This window comes from Acinonyx jubatus, chromosome B3, assembly GCF_027475565.1.
Source record: "Acinonyx jubatus isolate Ajub_Pintada_27869175 chromosome B3, VMU_Ajub_asm_v1.0, whole genome shotgun sequence".
Lineage (NCBI taxonomy): Eukaryota > Metazoa > Chordata > Mammalia > Carnivora > Felidae > Acinonyx > Acinonyx jubatus.
The window spans coordinates 27,552,722-27,576,214 of record NC_069386.1 but is presented as its reverse complement, the minus strand read 5'-3'; the positions used below and the strand labels follow the sequence as shown (position 1 = coordinate 27,576,214).

Genomic DNA, 23,493 nt, shown 5'->3' with positions numbered 1-23,493 from the left:
AAAGAAAAATCTTTTAGGGGCACCTGGGTGGCTCAGTCAGCTAAGTGTCCAACTCTTGATTTCAGCACAGGTCATCATCTCACAGTAGTGAGATTGAGCACTGCATCGGGATCTGTGCTGACAGTGCAGAGCCTGCCTGGGATTCTCTCTCTCCCCCTCTCTCTGCCCCTCCCTGCTTGAGCATGTGGCTCTTTCTCTCTCAAAATAAATAAATAAACTATAATTTAAAAAAAAATATTTTTGCTACCATCATATTTTCATACCAAATTATTATGGCAGTATTCAAATTAGATATGTTTTTTGTAAAAGTTAAGACCTGAATATACTGGTATCATCCACATTTATCAGAAAGTAAAAGGCCTTTGGATATACTTTTCTGAAAATTACATAAAGTAAATTCTTCAGGATATTCATATCCATTTTTCTGATTTTTTTCATGTTTTTGTACTTTCATTTCTCACAGTTTTGGAAATATTTTGGCTTTTACAGGAGGAAGTAAATATAACAATGCTAAATGTTTAGGGATAAAAAATTACAGGAAAATACAGTCTTGGTTAATTTCATTATGAATCCCTTTTGAAATTTTACAGATATTTCCACTGCAATGTCATTCACTGCCAATTAAAAGCTATAAAAGAGTGGTGAGGTATTTGTGGCTTAGAGATGTCTGTATTTGGGATATTGGTGTGGATGCAGTTTTGTGCTGGCACCTGTCTAAAATTGTTGGTAAGCAATATAAGATGGTCTGCTGGGAGTAATTTAGAAGAATCTATACTTTAGGCCAGTACAATTATGTAGACTGTTGTTTTTTATAGCATTTGTCATGTCAAAAACATGTAGAAAACTATACAGAGATCTCTATGGGAAATCCAAAGATAAATCAAATTGGGTCTCAGCTCTCAGTTTCACATTACAGGGAAGTGTAGAGGCTTGGGCACAACAGTGGTCCTGAGGGGAACATGGTCCAGAGCAGATCCCAGGAGGACTGACACAAAAGAGAAGAGACAGTAGGAATGCAGGAAAGGAGGTAGGGTGGGAGTACTGGGAGGTGGCAAGAGGTGACAGGAGGAGGCGTGTGGGGGGTGGTCATAGGAGGTAGGGGAATGGGAAGGCCATGGTAAGTGGGAGGTGGGTGCTCATGGGATTGAGGCCTGAGGGGATGAGGCCGCGTTGAGGGGGCCAGGTGATAAAGACACCCATGCGCAAGATCCCAGAGGTCTGGAAGAAAGAAGAAGCAGTACTGAACTCCAGGGAGCAGGGATGCAAGGTCCAGAACCACCAGACCTCTTCCCACTCCTGGGGTAGCAGGAGAGCAGGAGATGCTATAAAGTGTAGGGCACAGCAATGGCCACTCATATGCAAAGTCAAACACAGGGTCTGTGAAAACAGACCATAGGTAGGCCAACCCAAGCCCAGGCTTGGATCACACTGGAGACAGGCAAGCTCTCTGGCACCTTTGCTAGAAAGGAGTTACCTGGGTTAGTCAGCTTCTCTTCCAGCTCAGCCTGAGTGGTCACACTCTCAGATTTCGGGGAGTGGATAATCAGTACAACAGAACCTGCACAGCTTAGCAGACATCCCAACTTGCCCAAGATGTTGAGCTTTTCCTTCAGAAGATAAGAAGCTAAAATGGACCTTTGTTTAAAAAAAGAGAGAGAGAAATCGTTAAAATTTAATACTATCTGACCTGTTTCTACTAACTGTAGTTATTTTAGAAAAGCCATATTTTCTTGATAGCCATATTCATTTTTAACTTAGTTTTTAAGAGTAAAAAAGATTAGGAATTTATTGAAATTATTAAATACAAAGGATTTTCATACCAATACCATGCAGTCAATACATAGTTAATGACTCTTAACTCATACTGCTATACATTATTTCAGTAGATATGAAATAGATCAGAATAGAAAAATAAGTCATCATTCATAAAATGAGGTTTTATGGTTAAATAAAAATATTCTTTCCTTATTTCTTTATTTTTGTTTATTTATTTATTTTGAGAGCGAGAGAAAGAGTACGTGTAAAGGGGCAGAGAGAAAGGGAGAGAGAATCCTCGCTGACAGTGCAGAGCCTGATGTGGGACTCAATCACACAAACTGCAAGATCATGACCTGAACTGAAACCAAGAGTCAGATGCCTAACTGACTGAGCCACCCAGGTGCCCTGTTTCCTTATTTTTAAAAGCAAACAATCAAAGAAACTATGTTAAGTGGGAAAGTAGGATATGAAAACTGTTAAAATAATTATAAGTCATTCACGATCAAAACACGTCAGTTAAAATAAATTAAGAAAATGCACAAACAAGAAAAAAACCAAAATGCTAACAGTAATTACATTATGGTAGGAGTATGGGTGATTGGTTATTTTTCTCTTCTATAATACCTCAAATATTTAAAATGTGGTCACATTATTTTTTAATGCAAAAAAAAATCATCTTAAAACATCTATAATTTTTTTAAAAAGTTTTTGTTTTGTTTTGTTTTTTAATTAAATAGGCTCCACGTCCAACATGGGGTTTGAACTCATGACCCAGATACAAGAGTCACATGCTCTACCTACTGATTGATCCAGCCAGGCACCCCAAAATCTCTATAATCTTAAGGTTGGTAATATGTTTCCTTTTTTTTTTTTTTAATTTACATCCAAGTTAGTTAGCATATAGTACAATAATGATTTCAGGAGTAGAATCCAGTGATTCATCCCCTACATATAACACCCAGTGCTCATCCCAATAAGTGTCTTCCTTAATGCCCCTTGCCCATTTATCCCATCCCTATATTTCTCCATATTTAAGTCTCTTATGTTTTGTCTCCCTCCCTGTTTTTATACTATTTTTGCTTCCCTTCCCTTATGTTAATCTGTTTTGTATCTTAAATTCCACAGGAGTGAAGTCCTTTGATATCTGCCTTTCTCTGACTAATTTCGCTCAGCAGAATACCCTCTAGTTTCATCCACATTGCTGCAAATGGCAGGATTTCATTCTTTTTGGTTGCTGAGTAATACTCCATTGTGTATATATATACACACACACACCAAATCTTCTTTATTCACCGGTTGATGGACATTTGAACTCTTTCCATACTTTGGCTATTATTGATAGTGCTGCTATAAACATTGGGATGCATGTGCCCCTTTGAAACCGCGTACCTGTATCCCTTGGATAAATACCTAGTAGTGCAATTGCTCGGTTGTAGGATAGTTCTATTTTTAATTTTTTGAGGAACCTCCATACTGTTTTCCAGAAGGCTGCACCAGTTTGCATTCCCACCAGCAATGCAAAAGCATTCCTCTTTCTCTGCATCCTCGCCAGCATTTATTGTTGCCTGAGTTGTTAATTTTAGCCATTCTGACAGGTTTGAGGTGGTATCTCATTGTGGATTGGATTTGTATTTCTCTGATGTTGAGCATTTTTTCCATGTCTGTTAGCCATCTGGCTATAGATGGCTATCTTTATTTTTTTTTTCAATATATGAAATTTATTGTCAAGTTGGTTTCCATGCAACACCCAGTGCTCATCCCAAAAGGTGCCCTCCTCAATACCCATCACCCACCCTCCCCTCCCTCCCACCCACCATCAACCCTCGTTTGTTCTCAGTTTTCAAGAGTCTCTTATGCTTTGGCTCTCTCCCACTCTAACCTCTTTTTTTTTTTTTTTTCTTTTTCCTTCCCCTCCTGCATGGGTTTCTGTTAAGTTTCTCAGGATCCACATATGAGTGAAAACATATGGTATCTGTCTTTCTCTGCCTGACTTATTTCACTTAGCATAACACTCTCCAGTTCCATCCACGTTGCTACAAAAGGCCATATTTCATTCTTTCTCATTGCCATGTAGTACTCCATTGTGTATATAAACCACAATTTCTTTATCCATTCATCAGTTGATGGACATTTAGGCTCTTTCCACAATTTGGCTATTGTTGAGAGTGCTGCTATAAACATTGGGGTACAAGTGCCCTGAGGCATCAGTACTCCTGTATGCCTTGGGTAAATTCCTAGCAGTGCAATTGCTGGGTCATAGGGTAGGTCTATTTTTAATTTTCTGAGGAACCTCCACACTGCTTTCCAGAGCGGTTGCACCACTTTGCATTCCCACCAACAGTGCAAGAGGGTTCCTGTTTCTCCACATCCTCTCCAGCATCTATAGTCTCCTGATTTGTTCATTTTGGCCACTCTGACTGGCGTGAGGTGATATCTGAGTGTGGTTTTGATTTGTATTTCCCTGATTAGGAGCGACGTTGAGCATCTTTTCACGTGCCTGTTGGCCATCCGGATGTCTTCTTTAGAGAAGTGTCTATTCATGTTTTCTGCCCATTTCTTCACTGGGTTATTTGTTTTTCTGGTGTGGAGTTTGCTGAGCTCTTTATAGATTTTGGACACTAGTCCTTTGTCCGATATGTCATTTGCAAATATCTTTTCCCATTCCGTTGGTTGCCTTTTAGTTTTGTTGGTTGTTTCCTTTGCTGTGCAGAAGCTTTTTATCTTCATAAGGTCCCAGTAATTCATTTTTGCTTTTATTTCCCTTGCCTTTGGGGATGTGTCGAGTAAGAGATTGCTACGGCTGAGGTCAGAGAGGTCTTTTCCTGCTCTGTCCTCTAGGGTTTTGATGGTTTCTTGTCTCACATTCAGGTCCTTTATCCATTTTGAGGTTATTTTTGTGAATGGTGTGAGAAAGTGGTCTAGTTTCAACCCTCTGCATGTTGCTGTCCAGTTCTCCCAGTACCATTTGTTAAAGAGACTGTCTTTTTTCCATTGGATGTTCTTTCCTGCTTTGTCAAAGATGAGTTGGCCATACGTTTGTGGGTCTAATTCTGGGGTTTCTATTCTATTCCATTGGTCTATGTGTCTGTTTTTGTGCCAATACCATGCTGTCTTGATGATGACAGCTTTGTAGTAGAGGCTAAAGTCTGGGATTGTGATGCCTCCTGCTTTGGTCTTCTTCAAAATTACTTTGGCTATTTGGGATCTTTTGTGGTTCCATATGAATTTTAGGATTGCTTGTTCTAGTTTCGAGAAGAATGCTGGTGCAATTTTGATTGGGATTGCATTGAATGTGTAGATAGCTTTGGGTAGTATTGACATTTTGACAATATTTATTCTTCCAATCCATGAGCAGGGAATGTCTTTCCACTTCTTTATATCTTCTTCAATTACCTTCATAAGCTTTCTATAGTTTTCAGCATACAGATCTGTAACATCTTTGGTTAGATTTATTCCTAGGTATTTTATGCTTCTTGGTGCAATTGTGAATGGGATCAGTTTCTTTATTTGTCTTTCTGTTGCTTCATTATTAGTGTATATGAATGCAACTGATTTCTGTACATTGATTTTGTATCCTGCAACTTTGCTGAATTCATGATTCAGTTCTAGCAGACTTTTGGTGGAGTCTGTCGGATTTTCCATGTATAATAGCATGTCATCTGCAAAAAGCGAAAGCGTGACTTCATCTTTGCCAATTTTGATGCCTTTGATTTCCTTTTGTTGTCTGATTGCTGATGCTAGCACTTCCAACACTATATTAAACAACAGCGGTCAGAGTGGGCATCCCTGTCGTGTTCCTGATCTCAGGGAAAAAGCTCTCAGTTTTTCCCCATTGAGGATGATGTTAGCTGTGGGCTTTTCATAGATGGCTTTTATGATGTTTAAGTATGTTCCTTCTATCCTGACTTTCTCAAGGGTTTTTATTAAGAAAGGGTGCTGGATTTTGTCAAAGGCCTTTTCTGCATCGATTGACAGGATCATATGGTTCTTATCTTTTCTTTTATTAATATGATGTATCACGTTGATTGATTTGCGAATGTTGAACCAGCCCTGCATCCCAGGAATGAATCCCACTTGATCATGGTGAATAATTCTTTTTAAATGCTGTTGAATTCGATTTGATAGTATCTTATTGAGAATTTTTGCATCCATATTCATCAGGGATATTGGCCTGTAGTTCTCTTTTTTTACTGGGTCTCTGTTTGGTTTAGGAATCAAAGTAATACTGGCTTCATAGAATGAGTCTGGAAGTTTTCCTTCCCTTTCTATTTCTTGGAATAGCTTGAGAAGGATAGGTATTATCTCTGCTTTAAACGTCTGGTAGAACTCCCCTGGGAAGCCATCTGGTCCTGGACTCTTATTTGTTGGGAGATTTTTGATAACCAATTCAATTTCTTCGCTGGTTATGGGTCTGTTCAAGCTTTCTATTTCCTCCTGATTGAGTTTTGGAAGCGTGTGGGTGTTTAGGAATTTGTCCATTTCTTCCAGGTTGTCCAATTTGTTGGCATATAATTTTTCATAGTATTCCCTGATAATTGTTTGTATCTCTGAGGGATTGGTTGTAATAATCCCATTTTCATTCATGATTTTATCTATTTGGATCATCTCCCTTTTCTTTTTGAGAAGCCTGGCTAGAGGTTTGTCAATTTTGTTTATTTTTTCAAAAAACCAGCTCTTGGTTTCGTTGATCTGCTCTACAGTTTTTTTAGATTCTATATTGTTTATTTCTGCTCTGATCTTTATTATTTCTCTTCTTCTGCTGGGTTTGGGGTGTCTTTGCTGTTCTGCTTCTATTTCCTTTAGGTGTGCTGTTAGATTTTGTATTTGGGATTTTTCTTGTTTCTTGAGATAGGCCTGGATTGCAATGTATTTTCCTCTCAGGACTGCCTTCGCTGCATCCCAAAGCGTTTGGATTGCTGTATTTTCATTTTCGTTTGTGTCCATATATTTTTTAATTTCTTCTCTAATTGCCTGGTTGACCCACTCATTCTTTAGTAAGGTGTTCTTTAACCTCCATGCTTTTGGAGGTTTTCCAGACTTTTTCCTGTGGTTGATTTCAAGCTTCATAGCATTGTGGTCTGAAAGTATCCATGGTATAATTTCAATGCTTGTGAACTTATGAAGGGCTGTTTTGTGACCCAGTATATGATCTATCTTGGACAATGTTCCATGTGCACTCGAGAAGAAAGTATATTCTGTTGCTTTGGGATGCAGAGTTTTAAATATATCTGTCAAGTCCATCTGATCCAATGTATCATTCAGGGCCCTTGTTTCTTTATTGACCGTGTGTCTAGATGATCTATCCATTTCTGTTAGTGGAGTGTTAAAGTCCCCTGCAATTACCAATTGATTCTTATCAATAAGGTTGCTTATGTTTATGAGTAATTGTTTTATATATTTGGGGGCTCCGGTATTCGGTGCACAGACATTTATAATTGTTAGCTCTTCCTGATGGATAGACCTGTAATTATTATACAATGCCCTTCTTCATCTCTTGTTACAGCCTTTAATTTAAAGTCTAGTTTGTCTGATATAAGTATGGCTACTCCAGCTTTCTTTTGGCTTCCAGTAGCATGATAAATAGTTCTCCATCCCCTCGCTCTCAATCTAAAGGTGTCCTCAGATCTAAAATGAGTCTCTTGTAGACAGCAAATAGATGGGTCTTGTTTTTTTATCCATTCTGATACCCTATGTCTTTTGGTTGGCGCATTTAATCCATTTACATTCAGTGTTATTATAGAAAGATACGGGGTTAGAGTCATTGTGATGTCTGTATGTTTTATGCTTGTAGTGATGTCTCTGGTACTTTGTCTCACAGGATCCCCCTTAGGATCTCTTGTAGGGCTGGTTTAGTGGTGACGAATTCCTTCAGTTTTTGTTTGTTTGGGAAGACCTTTATCTCTCCTTCTATTCTAAATGACAGACTTGCTGGATAAAGGATTCTCGGCTGCATATTTTTTCTGTTTAGCACACTGAAGATATCGTGCCAATTCTTTCTGGCCTGCCAAGTTTCAAAAGAGAGATCAGTCACGAGTCTTATAGGTCTCCCTTTATATGTGAGGGTTCGTTTATCCCTTGCTGCTTTCAGAATTTTCTCTTTATCCTTGTATTGTGCCAGTTTCACTATGATATGTCGTGCAGAAGATCGATTCAAGTTACGTCTGAAGGGAGGTCTCTGTGCCTCTTGGATTTCAATGCCTTTTTCCTTCCCCAGTTCAGGGAAGTTCTCAGCTATTATTTCTTCAAGTACACCTTCAGCACGTTTCCCTCTCTTCCTCCTCTGCGATACCAATTATGCGTATATTATTTCTTTTTAGTGTATCACTTAGTTCTCTAATTTTCTCCTCATAGTCCTGGATTTTTTTTATCTCTCTTTTCCTCAGCTTCCTCTTTTTCCATAACTTTATCTTCTAGTTCACCTATTCTCTCCTCTGCCTCTTCAATCCGAGCCGTTGTGGTTTCCATTTTGTTTTGCATTTCGTTTAAAGCGTTTTTTAGCTCCTCGTGACTGTTCCTTATTCCCTTGATCTCTGTAGCAAGAGATTCTCTGCTGTCCTCTATACTGTTTTCAAGCCCAGCGATTAATTTTATGACTATTATTCTAAATTCACTTTCTGTTATATTATTTAAATCCTTTTTGATCAGTTCATTAGCTGTTGTTATTTCCTGGAGATTCTTCTGAGGGGAATTCTTCCGTTTGGTCATTTTGGATAGTCCCTGGCATGGTGAGGACCTGCAGGGCGCTTCCCCTGTGCTGTGGTGTATAACTGGAGTTGGTGGGCGGGGCCGCAGTCCGACCTGATGTCTGCCCCCAGCCCACCACTGGGGCCACAGTCAGACTGGTGTGTGCCTTCTCTTCCCCTCTCCTAGGGGCGGGATTCACTGTGGGGTGGCGTGGCCCGTCTAGGCTACTTGCACACTGCCAGGCTTGTCCTGCTGGGGATCTGGTGTATTAGCTGGGGTGGGTAGGCAAGGTGCCCGGGGGCAGGAGGGGCAGGCTTAGCTCGCTTCTCCCTAGGTGATCCACTTCGGGAGGGGCCCTGTGGCAGCGGGAGGGAGTCAGATCCGCTGCCGGAGGTTTGGCTCCACAGAAGCACAGAGTTGGGTGTTTGCGCGGAGCCAGCAAGTTCCCTGGCAGGAACTGGTTCCCTTTGGGATTTTGGCTGGGGGATGGGTGGGGGAGATGGCGCTGGCGAGCGCCTTTGTTCCCCACCAAACTGTGCTCTGTCGTCTGGGGGCTCAGCAGCTCTCCCTCCCTTTGTCCTCCAGCCTTCCCGCTTTCCGAGCAGAGCTGTTAACTTATGACTTCCCAGACGCTAAGTCACGCTTGCTGTCGGAACACAGTCCGTCCGGCCCCTCCGCTTTTGCCAGCCAGACTCGGGGCTCTGCTTGGCCGGCGGGCCGCCCCTCTGCCCCGGCTCCCTCCTGCCAGTCCATGGAGCGCGCACCACCTCGCCGCCCTTCCTACCCTCTTCTGTGGTCCTCTCGTCTGCGCTTGGCTCCAGAGACTCCGTTCTGCTAATCCTCTGGCGGTTTTCTGGGTTATTTAGGCAGGTATAGATGGAATCTAAGTGATCAGCAGGACGCGCGGTGAGCCCAGCGTCCTCCTACGCCGCCATCTTCTAGAATTATTTCTAGATGGCTATCTTTAGAAAAGTGTCTATTCACAGGGGCACCTGGGTGGTTCAGTCAGTTGAGTGTTGGACTTCGGCTCAGGTCATGATCTTGAGGTTCGTGAGTTGGAGCCCCGCATCGGGCTCTGCACTAACAGCTTGGGGCCTGGAGCCTGCTTCAGATTCTGTGTCTCCCTCTCTCTCTGCCCCTCCCCCACTCACACTCTGTCTCTCTCAAATATAAATAAATATTTTTTAAAAAGTGTCTATTCATGTCTTTTGCCCTTTTTTTCACTGGATTATGGTTTTTGGGTGTTGAGTTTGATCAGTTTTTTTAATAGATTTTGGATACTAGCCCTTTATTTGATATGTCATTTGCAAATATCTTCTCCCATTCAGTCGGTTGCCTTTTAGTTTTGCTGATTGTTTCCTTCGCTGTGCAGAAGCTTTATATCTTGATTAGGTACCAATAGTAGTTCATTTTTGCTTTTGTTTCCCTTGCCTCTGGAGACGTGTTCAGTAAGAAGTTGCTGTGGCCAAGATCAAAGAGGTTTTTGCCTGCTTTGTCCTGGAGGATTTTGATGGCTTCCTGTCTTAAGCTTAGGTCTTTCAACCGTTTTGATTTTATTTTTGTGTATGGTGTAAGAAAGTAGTCCAGATTCATTCTTCTGCATGTTGCTGTCCAGTTTTCCCAACACCATTTGCTGAAGAGACTGTCTTTTTTTCCATTGGATACTCTTTCCTGCTTTGTCAAAGATTAGTTGGCCACACACTTGTGGGTCCATTTCTGGGATCTCTATTCTGTTCCATTGATCTGAGTGTCTGTTCTTGTGCCAGTACGATACTGTCTTGATGATTACAGCTTTGTAGTACATCTTGAAGTCTGGAATTGTGATACCTCCAGCTTTGGTTTTCTTTTTCAAGATTGCTTTGGCTATTTGGGGCCTTTTCTGGTTCCATACAAAGTTTAGGATCATTTGTTCTAGCTCTGTGAAGAATGCTGGTATTACTTTGATACGAATTCACTGAATATGTAGATTGCCTTGGGTAGTATTGACATTTTAAGAATATTTGTTCTTCCAACCCATGAGCATTGGAATATTTTTCCATTTTCTTGTGTCTTCTTCAATTTCTTTCATAAGCTTTCTATAGTTTTCAGTGTATAGGTTTTTCCCTCTTTGATTAGGTTTATTCCTAGGTATTTTATGGGTTTTGTTGGATAATATATTTCTTATTTCTCTGTATAACATCAGTATACACTTTGAATTGGAAAACCAAGACTTTTAGTTATCATGGGACTGTAATTGTCACTTTGTTGTTGTCTATGCCAAATGCACTCAGAGAACATGAATATCCATGAGGAAGGCACACCAGACCCAGATATACTGGATTATTTCCTTTTTAATCCTTGTTTACAGATAAAAAAGCTGAGCCTCAGAAAGGATTATTACTGAACCCAAGGCCACAGAAAGCTAACAAGAGGTGAAATCATGGTGATGACATACACATAAAGCCAAAGCTCCAACTTTTTCCATATACCACTTTGTGTCTTTACCCCTACACAGCCTGGTCCTCAAGGAAACCTTGGCAATGTACTTGGGGAAATAAATAACATCACTAAAAGAACCAACAAATGATGTTAGAATACACAACTGGGTGTTAAATTGAGGGGCTCCTCATAGCTGCACACAGAAGTGGAAACCAGAGGACTGGGAAGCTCTCAGTGCAAGAGATGAGCCTGGGATGATAAGCAGGCTATGCCACAGTGCAAGGTGGCTGCCATGCATGAAAGCAGAGAGGCAGCTATGAGCCTGAACCACAAGGCCAACTCATCTCTTGGTCCACTGCAAAATACCAGAGTACAAATTAAATAGTACTGCAAAATAGTTTATTACTCAGTTTCCAAGATGAGGGGTCATAGCAACCACTATACAATACACTATGTGGAGCCACACAGGGAACCACCAGGGTTGGTCATGAGATGGGGGAAAGGAAGAACCTATTGTGGTTTCTGTGAGAAGGAATGGGGAGGAAGGGTAAGCCCAGGTTTAGAATTGGCTAATGCGATTAATTTCAAGACTCTGGGGCATGGGCGCTCTCCCTAGTTGTCTCATACCTGGCCCTGGGGAGATTAGGCTCTGGATTAGTTGGTTTACATTTGAAAAGAATGCCTCCCCCACCTAAGGGGTGATAAATGGGGGAGAAGGCCAAGGCAAGGTGACTTGGGCTTATTATTGGATTGTCCAGAACTAGGTGTGGTTAGCACATGCATGTAGGGCAGATGTTAAAACATCAAGTTTAGAGAAGTTAGAAACATAGTATAGTACTGTGTCATTTAAGGACACACGAAGAAAGGATTTGGGCAACTACTTACCTCTGAGTCTATCCCTCATTAAGAATTAGTCCTTGCCCTCCCCTCTGTGGCTAGGAATGAACAACCCCATGGTGGCTGCAATGGAGGCGGAGTATCTACCTAACAGGCCTCCCCAGCACGAAATCACCAACTATTCAATTCAAAACCTTTCTCTTATTGCTTTCCCTGGGCTGCAATCATTAGAGCCTATTGGCTTCTGAGCTGAGATTAGATGAAAGGCAATCACGAATCAACAAACTGTCTCATAGGCCCAACCCAGACTCCTATCTGCTTTTGTAATTAATGTCTTACTGTGCCGCAGTCATGTCCACGTGTTTTGTCTGGTCCATGGCTACCTTCCACTACAACACTAGAGTTGAGCAGTTGCAACAGAGCCCATACGGCCCACAAAGCGTAAGATATTTGCCATCTAGCCCTTGAGAGAAAACGTCTGCCACTCTCTAAGTTAAATGGTTAAATGGTCAGTGAAACTGATGGCATAGCTACCTGGAGAGCTGGTCTGAGATGTAGCTACAAGTTACATGTTGGCATCAGGGCCACAAAACAGAGAAGCAGTGTCTGCACTGGTGAGGGTGGGGGTGGGAAGGTGAAGTGGGGAACAGTGTGATAAAGAAAAGGCAAGAGAAAGAGGAAGAAAGAAACTTAATGCCAAGAGTCAATAAATTATCTCAATAAACATATAGCAATAGGAAACAAACAAAATGTGCTATTCACAATAGCTAAAACATGGAAGCAACCAAGTGTCCACTGATGGATGAAAGGATAGGCAAAATGTTGTCTATATCGGGGCACCTGGGTGGCTCAGTCGGGTAAGTGTCTGAACTTCAGCTCAGGTCATGATCTCATGGTTTGTGAGTTTGAGCCCCGCATTGGGCTCTGTGCTGACAGCTCAGAGCCTGGAGCCTGCTTCAGATTCTGTGTCTCCCTCTCTCTCTGCCCCTCCCCCACTCACACTCTGTCTGTCTGTTTCTCTCACAAGTAAATAAACATTAAAAATTTTTTAATAAAAAATAAAAAAAATAAAAATGGGCAAGATGGTAAATTTTATGTCTATTCTGCCACAATAAAAAAAAAATTTCTTTAAGTGTTCAGAGAGCAGGAGAGTGCTCATGTTCCCATGAGGGTGGCCATTCAGAGAAAATTTAGGTTATGAGAAGGAAACATATACCATGGGAAGAATCACTTACACACACATAAAAATGCTGTGGAATTAGGAGTATGAGTTTAGGAAAACTCAAGGATTTACTAGATTGACTAGATATTTTATTATTTATTATATTTACTATAATCTACCTATCTATATTATTAAAATAAAATCAAATGAACTTTTTAAGAGAGCAACTTATGACAAGTTTATTTGGCAAAGTAGATAAAAGTCAGACTTTTTTTTTTACTTGAGAGTGCATGTAAATATATTATTAGTGATATAGACAACAACCTTTTCATAGTATGTTCTCTTTTTACTTACCTACTGAAAAAAAAATTTTTAAGTTTGAGAGAGACAGAGATAGCACAAGTGGGAGAGGAGCAGAAAGAGAGGGAGACAGAGAATCTCAAGCAGGCTACATGCTGCCAGCACAGGGCCTGATGTGGGGCTTGAACTCATGAAACTGCAAGATCATGACTTGAGCCAAAATCCAGTCAGATGCCTAACCTACTAAGCCACCCAGGAGCCCCTACTTACTTATTTACTTGGGGCAAGAAATGAATCTATGTATCTATATGATTCAAATAGTATTTTCTAAAACAAATGTTGGAAGAAATTTATGCTGCATTTCTAAGACAGTGGTAGCTACAAACATTTTTCAAATGACAGCATTAATAAACACTTAGTGGATATGTTATTAGGAGGTTGCTAAAAAAAATGAAGGTTAACTTTTTCAAATGATTTGTCTTTCTTCTTCTAACAGTATCTTGTGTCATACTGAAATGAGTACCAAATTATTTGCCCCAATTTTATTATAAACAATGTTACAACATAAAAGGCAATTTAAAAACTTAAAAATGACAAAATCTCTCCATGCTGTCAAACACTTCTTTACTTTCTAACACTCTCCTCAGTTCTATCCATATCCACATATTTTTCCTTGAACTCACAATGGGCTCCATCATGCTGTTTGTTCCCCCTCATCCACTGCTTCTCTAGGAAATTTACTTGTGAAAATACTTAGGACAGTTTAGGGAACATGAAGCACAATAAATGTGGTTCTCTTTCATTTATAAAACCATTTACGTATGTTATAAAACTGAAATTGTCTTTGAATATTCAATATCATTTGACATTTATATTGGTACGTATACATATATCAAATATTTCCCCCTAATCATTTTCTAAGATTCTGTTCCTCAAAACTGGACTCTTGCTTAAAGATCAAAAACACTTGGATGACTCTGGATATCCACTGCCATTATGCCTTCTGAAAGTCTATATTAGTTTAAATTGGATAGACAGTTTGTCTATTTTCTTTCTTTTTCACAGTTTTACTGAGATACAATTAACATAATACAAAATTCACCCATTTAAAGTGTATATGTAAAGTGTATGGAATAGAATTACACATCAATCACCACAATCAATTTTAGAACAAACTTTAGTATGCCAAAAGCAACTCTTTAGGACTCCTTAGCCATAACTCACCACGCTCCCTCATGCATACATCCCTAAGCAACCACAAATCCACTTTTTGTTTATATATATTTCCCAATTCAGGACATTTCATATACATGAAATCACATAATGTATAAATGGCTTATTTCACCTAGAATAAAGCTTTCAAGGTTTATCTATCTTATAATGTATATAAGCAATTCATGTATTTTATAATAATATCCCATTGTATGAACACACCATCTATTATATATCCTTTAAATTTTTTTGAATGTTTACTTATTTTTGAGAGAGAGCGCACATGAGCAGGGGAGGGGCAGACAGGGAGATACAAAATTCGAAGCAGGGTGTAGACTCCAACCTGTCAGCACAGAGCCTGATGTGGGGCTCAAGTTCACAGACAGCGAGATCATGACCTGAGGTGAAGTTGGATGCTTAACCAACTGAGCCACCCAGGCACCCCTATTATATATCCTTTGTCACTTGATGGACATTTGAGTTGGTTCCACTTTTTGTCTGTAATGAATAATTCTACTATGGACATTTGCATACAAATATTTCTATAGACATATATTTCATTTCTCTTGGGAATTTACTTAGCTGTGGATTTGCTAGATCATATGGTAACTCTATGTTTAACTGTTTGAGGAATTGCCAGGCAATTTTCCTAAGTAGCTGCAACAGTTTGCATTCCCACCAGCATTGTAAAAGGTTTCCATTTACTACAAGTTCTAGCCAACACTTGTTAATATCCTTCTTTATGAATACAGCCTTCCTAGCAGAGGTAATATCTCATTATGGTTGATCTGCATTTCCCTGTTGGCTAATGATGTGTATTACTTAATAGGTTTATGAGCCATTTCTAGATCTTTGGAGAAAGGTACACTCAGATCTTCTGCCCATTTTTAATTTGAGTTATTTGTCTTTTTATCAATGACTTGTTATGTAGTCTAAATACGAGTTCCCTATTAGATATATAACTTCAAAACTTTTCTAATATTCTGTCAGTTGACTTTTCACTTTCTTTCTTTTCCAGCTTTATTTATATACAATTGACAACAGTATGTAAGTTTACAACATACAATGTGTTGATTCAATACACTTATACATTGCAAAATGATTGCCACCAGTGTTAGCTAATACCTCCATCATGTCACATAATTTCCACTTTTTTTTATCTGTATGTGTGAGAGCATCTAAGAACTCTTCTCTTAGTAACATTCAAGTATATAATACAGTATTAACTATAATGACCATGCTGTACACTGAATCCCAGAATTTTTCATTTTCTAACTAGAAGTTAGTATACTTTGACCAACACATCCCATTTCCCCCACATCCCACCTCTCATACCCACCAGTCTATTTTTTCTTTTTTTTTTTAAGTTAAAATCCAGTTAGTTAACATACAGTGTAATTCATGTGTACAGTGTACTGATTCCACACTTCCATACAACACCACTTGCTCATCACAACAAGTGCACTCCTTAATCCCCATCACCTATTTAATACATCCCCCTACCTACCTCCCCTCTGGTAACCATGTTTGTTCTCTACAGTTAAAAGCCTTTTTCTTGGTTTGCCTCTCTATCTCTTTTCCCCCCTGTTGCTCATTTGTTTTCTTTTTTTTAATGTTTATTTATTTTTGAGAGAGACAGAGACAATGTGAGTGGGTTAGGGGCAGAGAGAGAGGGAGACACAGAATCCAAAGCAGGCCCCAGGCTCTGAGCTGTCAGCACAGAGCCCTACGCAGGGCTCAAACTCACAAGCTGTGAGATCATGACCTGAGCCGAAGTTGGATGCTCAGCCGACTGAGCCACCCAGGCGCCCCTCATTTGTTTTGTTTCTTAAGTTCCATATATGAGTGAAAGTCATATGGTATTTGACTTTCTGTGATTTACTTATTTTGCTTGGCATAATAAGATTTGGCTGCTCCATCCACATCTTGCAAACGGCAAGATTTCATTCTTTTTATGGCTAAGTGGTACATATACCATTGTATACATATATACCACATCTTCTTCATCCATTGATCAGTCAATAGACACATGGGCTGTTTCCATAATTTGGCTATTGTAGATAATCTTGTTATAAACATTGGGGTGCATGCATCCCTCTGTATCCTTTGGGTAAATACCTAGTAGAGCAATTGCTGGATTATAGGCTAGTTCTATTTTCAACTTTCTGAGGAACCTCCATACTATTTTCCATAGTGGTTGCACCAGTTTGCATCCCCACCAATAGTGCACAAGTGTTCCTTTTTCTTCACAACTTCGCCATGTGTTATTTCTTGTGTTGTTAATTTTAGCCATTCTGACAGGTGTGAGGTCTCATTGTAGTTTTGATTTGTATTTCCCTGATGATGAATGATGTTGAGCATCTTTTTCACTAGTTGGCTGGCCAGCTGTATATCTTCTTTAAAAAAATGTCTATTCATGTCATCTGCCTATTTCTTAACTGGGTTATTTGTTTTTTGGGTGTTGAGTTTTATAAGTTGTTTATATATTTTGGATTCTAACCCTTTATCAGATATATAATTTGTAGATATCTTCTTTGATCCCATAGGTTGCCTTTTAGATTTGTGGATTGTTTCCTTCACTGTGCAGAAGCATTTTATTTTAATGAAGTCCCAATAGTTTATTTTTGGTTTTGTTTCCCTTGCCTCAGGAGACATATCTAGGAAGAAACTGCTACAGTTGATGGCAAACAGGTTACTACCTGTGTTTTCTTCTAGTATTTTTATGGTTTCATGTTTCACATTTAGGTCTTTATTCAGAATTCCATTTTGAATTTATTTGTGTATGGAATAAGAAAGTGGTTGAGTTTCATTCTTTTGCATCATGATGTCCAGTTTTCCCAACACTATTTCATTAAGAGACTGTCTTTTCCCCACTGGCTATTCTTTCCTGTTTTGCCAAAGATTTCCTGCTTTGTCAAAGACTAATTAACAACAATTAGTTGACTAGTTATGGGTCCTGGGTTCTCTATTCTGGGTATTCTATTCTGTTCTATTGATCTATGTGTCTGTTTTTGTGCCAGTAACATACTATTTTGGTTACTACAAGCTTTGTATTGTAATGTGAAGTCTGGAATTGTGATGTCTCCAGCTTTGCTTTTTCTTTTTCAAGATTTCTTTGGCTATTCAGGATCTCTTGTGGTTCCATACAAATTTCAGGATTGTCTGTTCTAGATCTGTGAAAAATGCTGGTGGTATTTTGATGGGGATTGCACTGAATGTGTAGATTGCTTTAAGTAGTATAGACATTTTAACACTATTCTTCTAGTGCATGAGCATGGAATGTTTTCCATTTCTTTGTGTCACCTTCAATTTCGTTCATCAGTGTTTCACAGTTTTCAGAGAACATGTCTTTCACCTCTTTGGTTAGATTTATTTGTAGGTATCTTATGGTTTTTGGTACAATTGTAAACGGGAATGATTCCTTAATTGCTTTTTCTACTCTTTCATTATAGTTGCACAGAAACACATGAGATTTCTGTATGTTGATTTTTTATTCTGCAACCTTACTGAATGTGTGTATTGGTTGTAGCAACTTTTTGATGGTGCTTCAAGTTTTCTATATACAGTACCATGTCATCTTCAAATAGTGCAAGTTTGACTTCTTCCTTGCTGATTTGGATGCCTTTTATTTGTTTTTGTTGACTGATGGCTGTGGCTCGGACTTCCAGTACTATATTAAATAACAGTGGTGAGAGCAGACATACCTGTCTTGTTCCACACAATAAAGGAAACCTCTCAGTTTTTCTCCATTGAAAATGATATTAACTGTTGGTTTTTCATAGATGGCCCTTATTATGCTGAGGTACATTCCCTTTACACCTACTTTATTGAAGGTTTTTCTCATAAATGGATGTTGTACTTTGTCAAATGATTTTTCTGCATCTATTGAGAGGATCATATGGTTCTTATTCTTTCTTTTATTAATGAGGTGTATCACATTGATTGATTTGCAAATATTGAACGAAACGTGCAGCCTAGTCATAAATCCCACTTAATCGTGTTCAGTGATTCTTTTAATGTATGGTTGGATTTGGTTTGCTAGTATTTTAAGCAGAAACTTTACAAACCTGTTCATTAGGAATACTAGCCTATAGTTATCTTTTTTAGTGGAATCTTTATCTGGTTTTGGTATCAGGGTAATGTTGGACTCATAGAATGAGTGTGGAAGTTTTCCTTCCATTTCTATGTTTTGAAATAGTTTGAGAAGAATAGGTATTAACTCTTTAAATGTTTGGTAGAATTCTCCTGTGAAGCCATCAGGCCCTGGAGTTCTGTTTGTTGGGAGTTTTCTGGTTACTGATTCAATTTCTTTGCTGGTTAGTAGTCTATTCAAGTTTTCTATTTCTTCCTGTTTCAGTTTTGGTAGTTTATGTGTTTCCAGGAATTTAACCATTTCTTTTAGTTTGTCCAATTTGTTGGCATATTAATTTTTTTCAATTTTTAAATTCCAGTTAGTTAACATAGAGTGCAATACTGATTTCAGTAGTAACACTGTGATTCATCACTTACAACACCCAGTACTCATCACAAGTGCCATTTTTAATACCCATCTCCCACCCAAATCCCTACATCAACACTCAGTTTGTTTTCTATTTTTAAGAAATAAAAATAAAACATCGTTTGTTCCCTCTCTATTTTTGCCCCTCCCATATGCTCATCTATTGTATTTCTTCAATTACACGAGTGAAATCATATATTTGTCTTTCTTTGGCTGACTTATTTCCCCTAGCAAAATACACTCTAGCTCCATCCACATCATTGTACATGTAAAGATTTCATTCTTTTTAATGGCTAAGTAATACAAAATTGTATGTGTGAGCATGTATGTTTGTGTGTGTGTGTGTGTATATGCATACATACATACATATATATATATATATATATATGTATGTATGTATGCATATATATACATAAACACCACTTCTTCTTTACCCATTCATCAGTCAAAGGACATTTGGGCTCTCTCCATAGTTTGGCTATGGTTGATAATGCTGTTATAAATATTGGGGTGCACGTGCCCCTTCAAATCTGTATTTTTGTATCCTCTGGGTATGTACCTAACAGTGCAATTGTGGGATCATAGAGTAGTTCTTATTTACTTTTCTGAGGAACCTCCATACAGTTCTCCAGAGTGGCTTCACCAGTTTGCATTCCAACCAACAGTGCAAAAGTATTCTCCTTTTTTCATATCCTAACCAACACCTGTTGTTTCTTGTGTTGTTAATTTTAGTGATTCTTTCAGGTATGAGGTGGTATCTCATTGTTGTTTTGATTTGTATTTCCCAGGTGATGAGTGATGTGGAGCATCTTTTCATGTGTCTGTTAGCCATCTGGATGTCTACTTTGGAAAAGTGTCTATTCATGTCTTTTGCCCATTTCTTAACTGAGTTGTTTCTTTTTGGGGTGTTGAGTTTGCTAAGTTTTTTATAGATTTTGTATACTAACCCTTTATCAGATCTGTCATTTGCAAATATCTTCTCCCATTCGGTAGGCTGCCTTCTAGTTTTGTTGATTGTTTCCTTCACTATGTAGAAGCTTGTTATCTTAATGAAGTCCCAAGAATTCATTTTTGCTTTTGTTTCCCTGGCCTCTGGTAATGTGTCTAGTAAGAAGTTGCTCTGGCCGAGGTCAAAGAGGATGCTGCCTGTGTTCTCCTCTAGGATTTTGGTGGCTTCTTGTCTCACATTTAGGTCTTTCATCCATTTTGAATTTATATTTGTGTATGGTGTAAGAAAGTGGTCCAGATTCATTCTTCTGCATATTGCTGTCCAGTTTTCCCAACACCATTTGTTGAAGAGACTGTCTTTTTTCCATTGGATATTCCTTCCTGCTTTGTTGAACAGTTGACCATGTAGTTGTGGGTCCATTTTGGGTTTTCTATTCTTTTCTTCTGATCGATATGTCTGTTTTTGTGCCAGTACCATGCTGTCTTGATGACTACAGCTTTGTAATACAGCTTGAAGTCTGGAATTGTGATGCCTCCAGCTTTGGTTTTGTTTTTCAGGATTGCTTTGCCTATTTGGGGTCTTCTGTGGTTCCATACAAATTTTAGGATTGTGTGCTCCAGCTCTGTGAAAAATGCTGGTAGTATTTTGATGGGGATTGTGTAGATTGTTTAGAGTAGTATAGACATTTTTTTTCAATATATGAAATTTATTGTCAAATTGGTTTCCATACAACACCCAGTGCTCATCCCAAAAGGTGCCCTCCTCAAGAGTAGTATAGACATTTTAAGAATGTTTGCTCTTCGGATTTTGATCATGGCCATTTCCAAAGCGTTTGAACTGGAATTCATTACCACCGGGTTGCACCACCCATGTGAACTTGCACATCCCTCTCAGGGAGACCTGGCCTCAGGAGATGACAGCATTCAGTCCTGGGAGGAGCCTGCAATTAGTCATCACTTGCAGTTGGTGCCGTCCCTAGGAACCCAGAACTGTAAAGAGCTAAACGAAACCTGCTGTCTGAATGGGTGAACCTGCATGCTGGGGTCCTTCTGTGCCTGCCCCCCTCCTTCTATGGCTGGAACTGTGAGCATGATTCACACTAAGAGAACTGTGAGTCTGGTGCCCCACGGCACCTGGCTGCCCAAGAGATGGTCCATGTATAAATGCTGGCACTGCCAGGTTTCACTGTTTTCTTCCAACATTTCTACTGAGGTGTGATGGCCATGTGACGGATGAGCACTTCCTGGTTTCCAGGACTCCAGAATTAACACTGTGTTCAGGCACCATTTTTTGCTAGCTGGCATCTGCCTTGCTATACAAGATACTATTAATGGACACTTGCATATGCAATATTTGCTATGCAAATTCTGTAACCTGTAAAGACTGTCACTCTAATGTCCTAACTGGAAGGTGACCATTTGCCTTGAAATAGTGGACAGATTTTCATCATGGTTCCTAACATTTTCTTCTTTTTTTTTTTTTAAATTTTTTTTTCAACGTTTATTTATTTTTGGGACAGAGAGAGACAGAGCATGAACGGGGGAGGGGCAGAGAGAGAGGGAGACACAGAATCGGAAACAGGCTCCAGGCTCTGAGCCATCAGCCCAGAGCCTGACGCGGGGCTCAAACTCACAGACCGCGAGATCGTGACCTGGCTGAAGTCGGACGCTTAACCGACTGCGCCACCCAGGCGCCCCTCTTCTTTTCTTTAAGTATGTGATAATTTATTTATTGTTTTTTTTTAATTTTAATTTTAATTTTAATTTACATCCAAATTAGTTAGCATATAGTGGAACAATGATTTCAGGAGTAGATTCCTTAATGCCCCTTACCCATTTAGCCCACCCCCCTCCCACAACCCCTCCAGTAACCCTCAGTTTGTTCTCCATATTTATGAGTCTCTTCTGTTTTGTCCCCCTCCCTGTTTTTATATTATTTTTGTTTCCCTTCCCTTATGTTCATCTGTTTTGTCTCTTAAAGTCCTCATATGAATGAAGTCATGATTTTTGTCTTTCTCTAATTTCACTTAGCATAATACCCTCCAGTTCCATCCACATAGTTGCAAATGGCAAGATTTCATTCTTTTTGATTACTAATACTCCATTGTATATATATATACCACATCTTCTTTATCCATTCATCCATCAATGGACATTTGGGTTCTTTCCATACTTTCACTATTGTTGGTAGTGCTGCTATAAACATGGAGGTGCATGTGTCCCTTTGAAACAGCACACCTGTATCCCTTGGATAAATGCCCAGTAGTGCAATTGCTGGGTCATAGGGTAGTTCTATTTTTTATTTTTTGAGGAACCTCTTTTCTGTTTTTCAGAGTGGCTACACCAGCTTGCATTCCCACCAACAATGCAAAAGATCCTCTTTCTCTGCATCCTTGCCAACATCTGTTGTTGCCTGAGTTGTTAATGTTAGCCATTCTGACAGGTGTAAGGTGATATCTCATTGTGGTTTTGATTTGTATTTCCCTGATGAGGAGTGATGTTGAACATTTTTTCATGTGTCGGTTGGCCATCTGGACGTCTTCTTTGGAGGAGTGTCTATTCATGTCTTTTGCCCATTTCTTCACTGGATTATTTGTTTTTGGGTATTGAGCTTGATAAGTTCTTTATAGATTTTGACTACTAACCCTTTATCTGATATGTCATTTGCAAATATCTTCTCCCATTCTTTCAGTTGCCTTTTAGTTTTGCTGACTGTTTCCTTTGCTGTGTGGTCCCTAACATTTTCTTAAAGTCCCAACTACTTTCCTCTGCCCTCTCCTCTCCAAAAAACTTGTTTAAAAAAAGCCAGCCATATTTACATTGTGGCCAAGTTCCAAGTGTTTCTTATTATTTCCCTTTAAACAATTGAATTCTATCTTCATATTATTAAAGACTACTCCTAATGTGGAACTGAGGCTAAAGCTTGGAGTAGAGTTGATCAAAATCAATAAAGACCTCATCTTTAGGGGCGTCTGGGTGGCTCAGTCGACTGAGCATGCAACTTCAGCTCAGGTCATCATCTCATAGTTCATGGGTTTGAGACCTGCATCAGGCTCTTTGCTGGATAGCTCAGAGCCCGGAGCCTGCTTCAGATTCTGTGTCTTCCTCTCTCTCTGTCCCTTCCTTGCTCATGCTCTGCCTCTCTGTCTCTCTCAAAAATAAACATTTTTTTAATTAAAAAAAAAAGAATGTAAAAAAGACCTCATTTTTAAAAGGAAAGGAAGCCTCCGTAAATGCTAGAGAAGACAAGGGCAGCCCTTTTTTCTCAAGTCTCCTTGGAAAAAAATTCTACCTAAATTTCCCCAACATGGGGCACCTGGGTAGTTCAGTCAGCTAGGCGTCCAACTTCGGCTCAGGTCATGATCTCAGGGCTTGTGAGTTCGAACCCCATGTCAGGTTCTGTGCTGACAGCTCAGAGCCTGGAGCCTGCTTCAGATTCTGTGTCACCCTTTCTCTCTGCCCCTCCCCCACCCACGTTCTCTCTCTCTCTCTCTCTCTCTCTCTCTCTCTCAAAAATAAACATTTAAAAATAATAAACTGCTTTCTCCATACAAGTATTTTAACTGTTGTAAAAAAGAAAATGTTCACAATATATGCATTTAGTTGTAAACCAGGTGATAAAACTATGTACTGTAAAACTCATTTTTAAAATACATTGTGTGTATGAGCATGCTCA

At 39.4% G+C, this 23,493-nt stretch overlaps 1 protein-coding gene across 5 annotated transcripts in view; it reads right to left on the bottom strand.

Annotated features, from left to right (window-relative positions):
- NIPA1 (NIPA magnesium transporter 1) overlaps nucleotides 1-23,493 on the bottom strand; it is a 90,527-nt gene that overhangs the window by 8,696 nt on the left and 58,338 nt on the right. For all 5 annotated transcript variants that reach the window (XR_008299027.1, XR_008299028.1, XM_027067858.2 and 2 more), the window contains exon 4: nucleotides 1,475-1,635. Coding sequence is in view for 3 of the 5 variants with exons in the window: in XM_027067858.2 (XP_026923659.1) it covers nucleotides 1,475-1,635 (161 nt within the window). In the remaining 2 variants the exon portion in view is untranslated. The remainder of the gene's footprint in view (nucleotides 1-1,474; nucleotides 1,636-23,493) is intronic.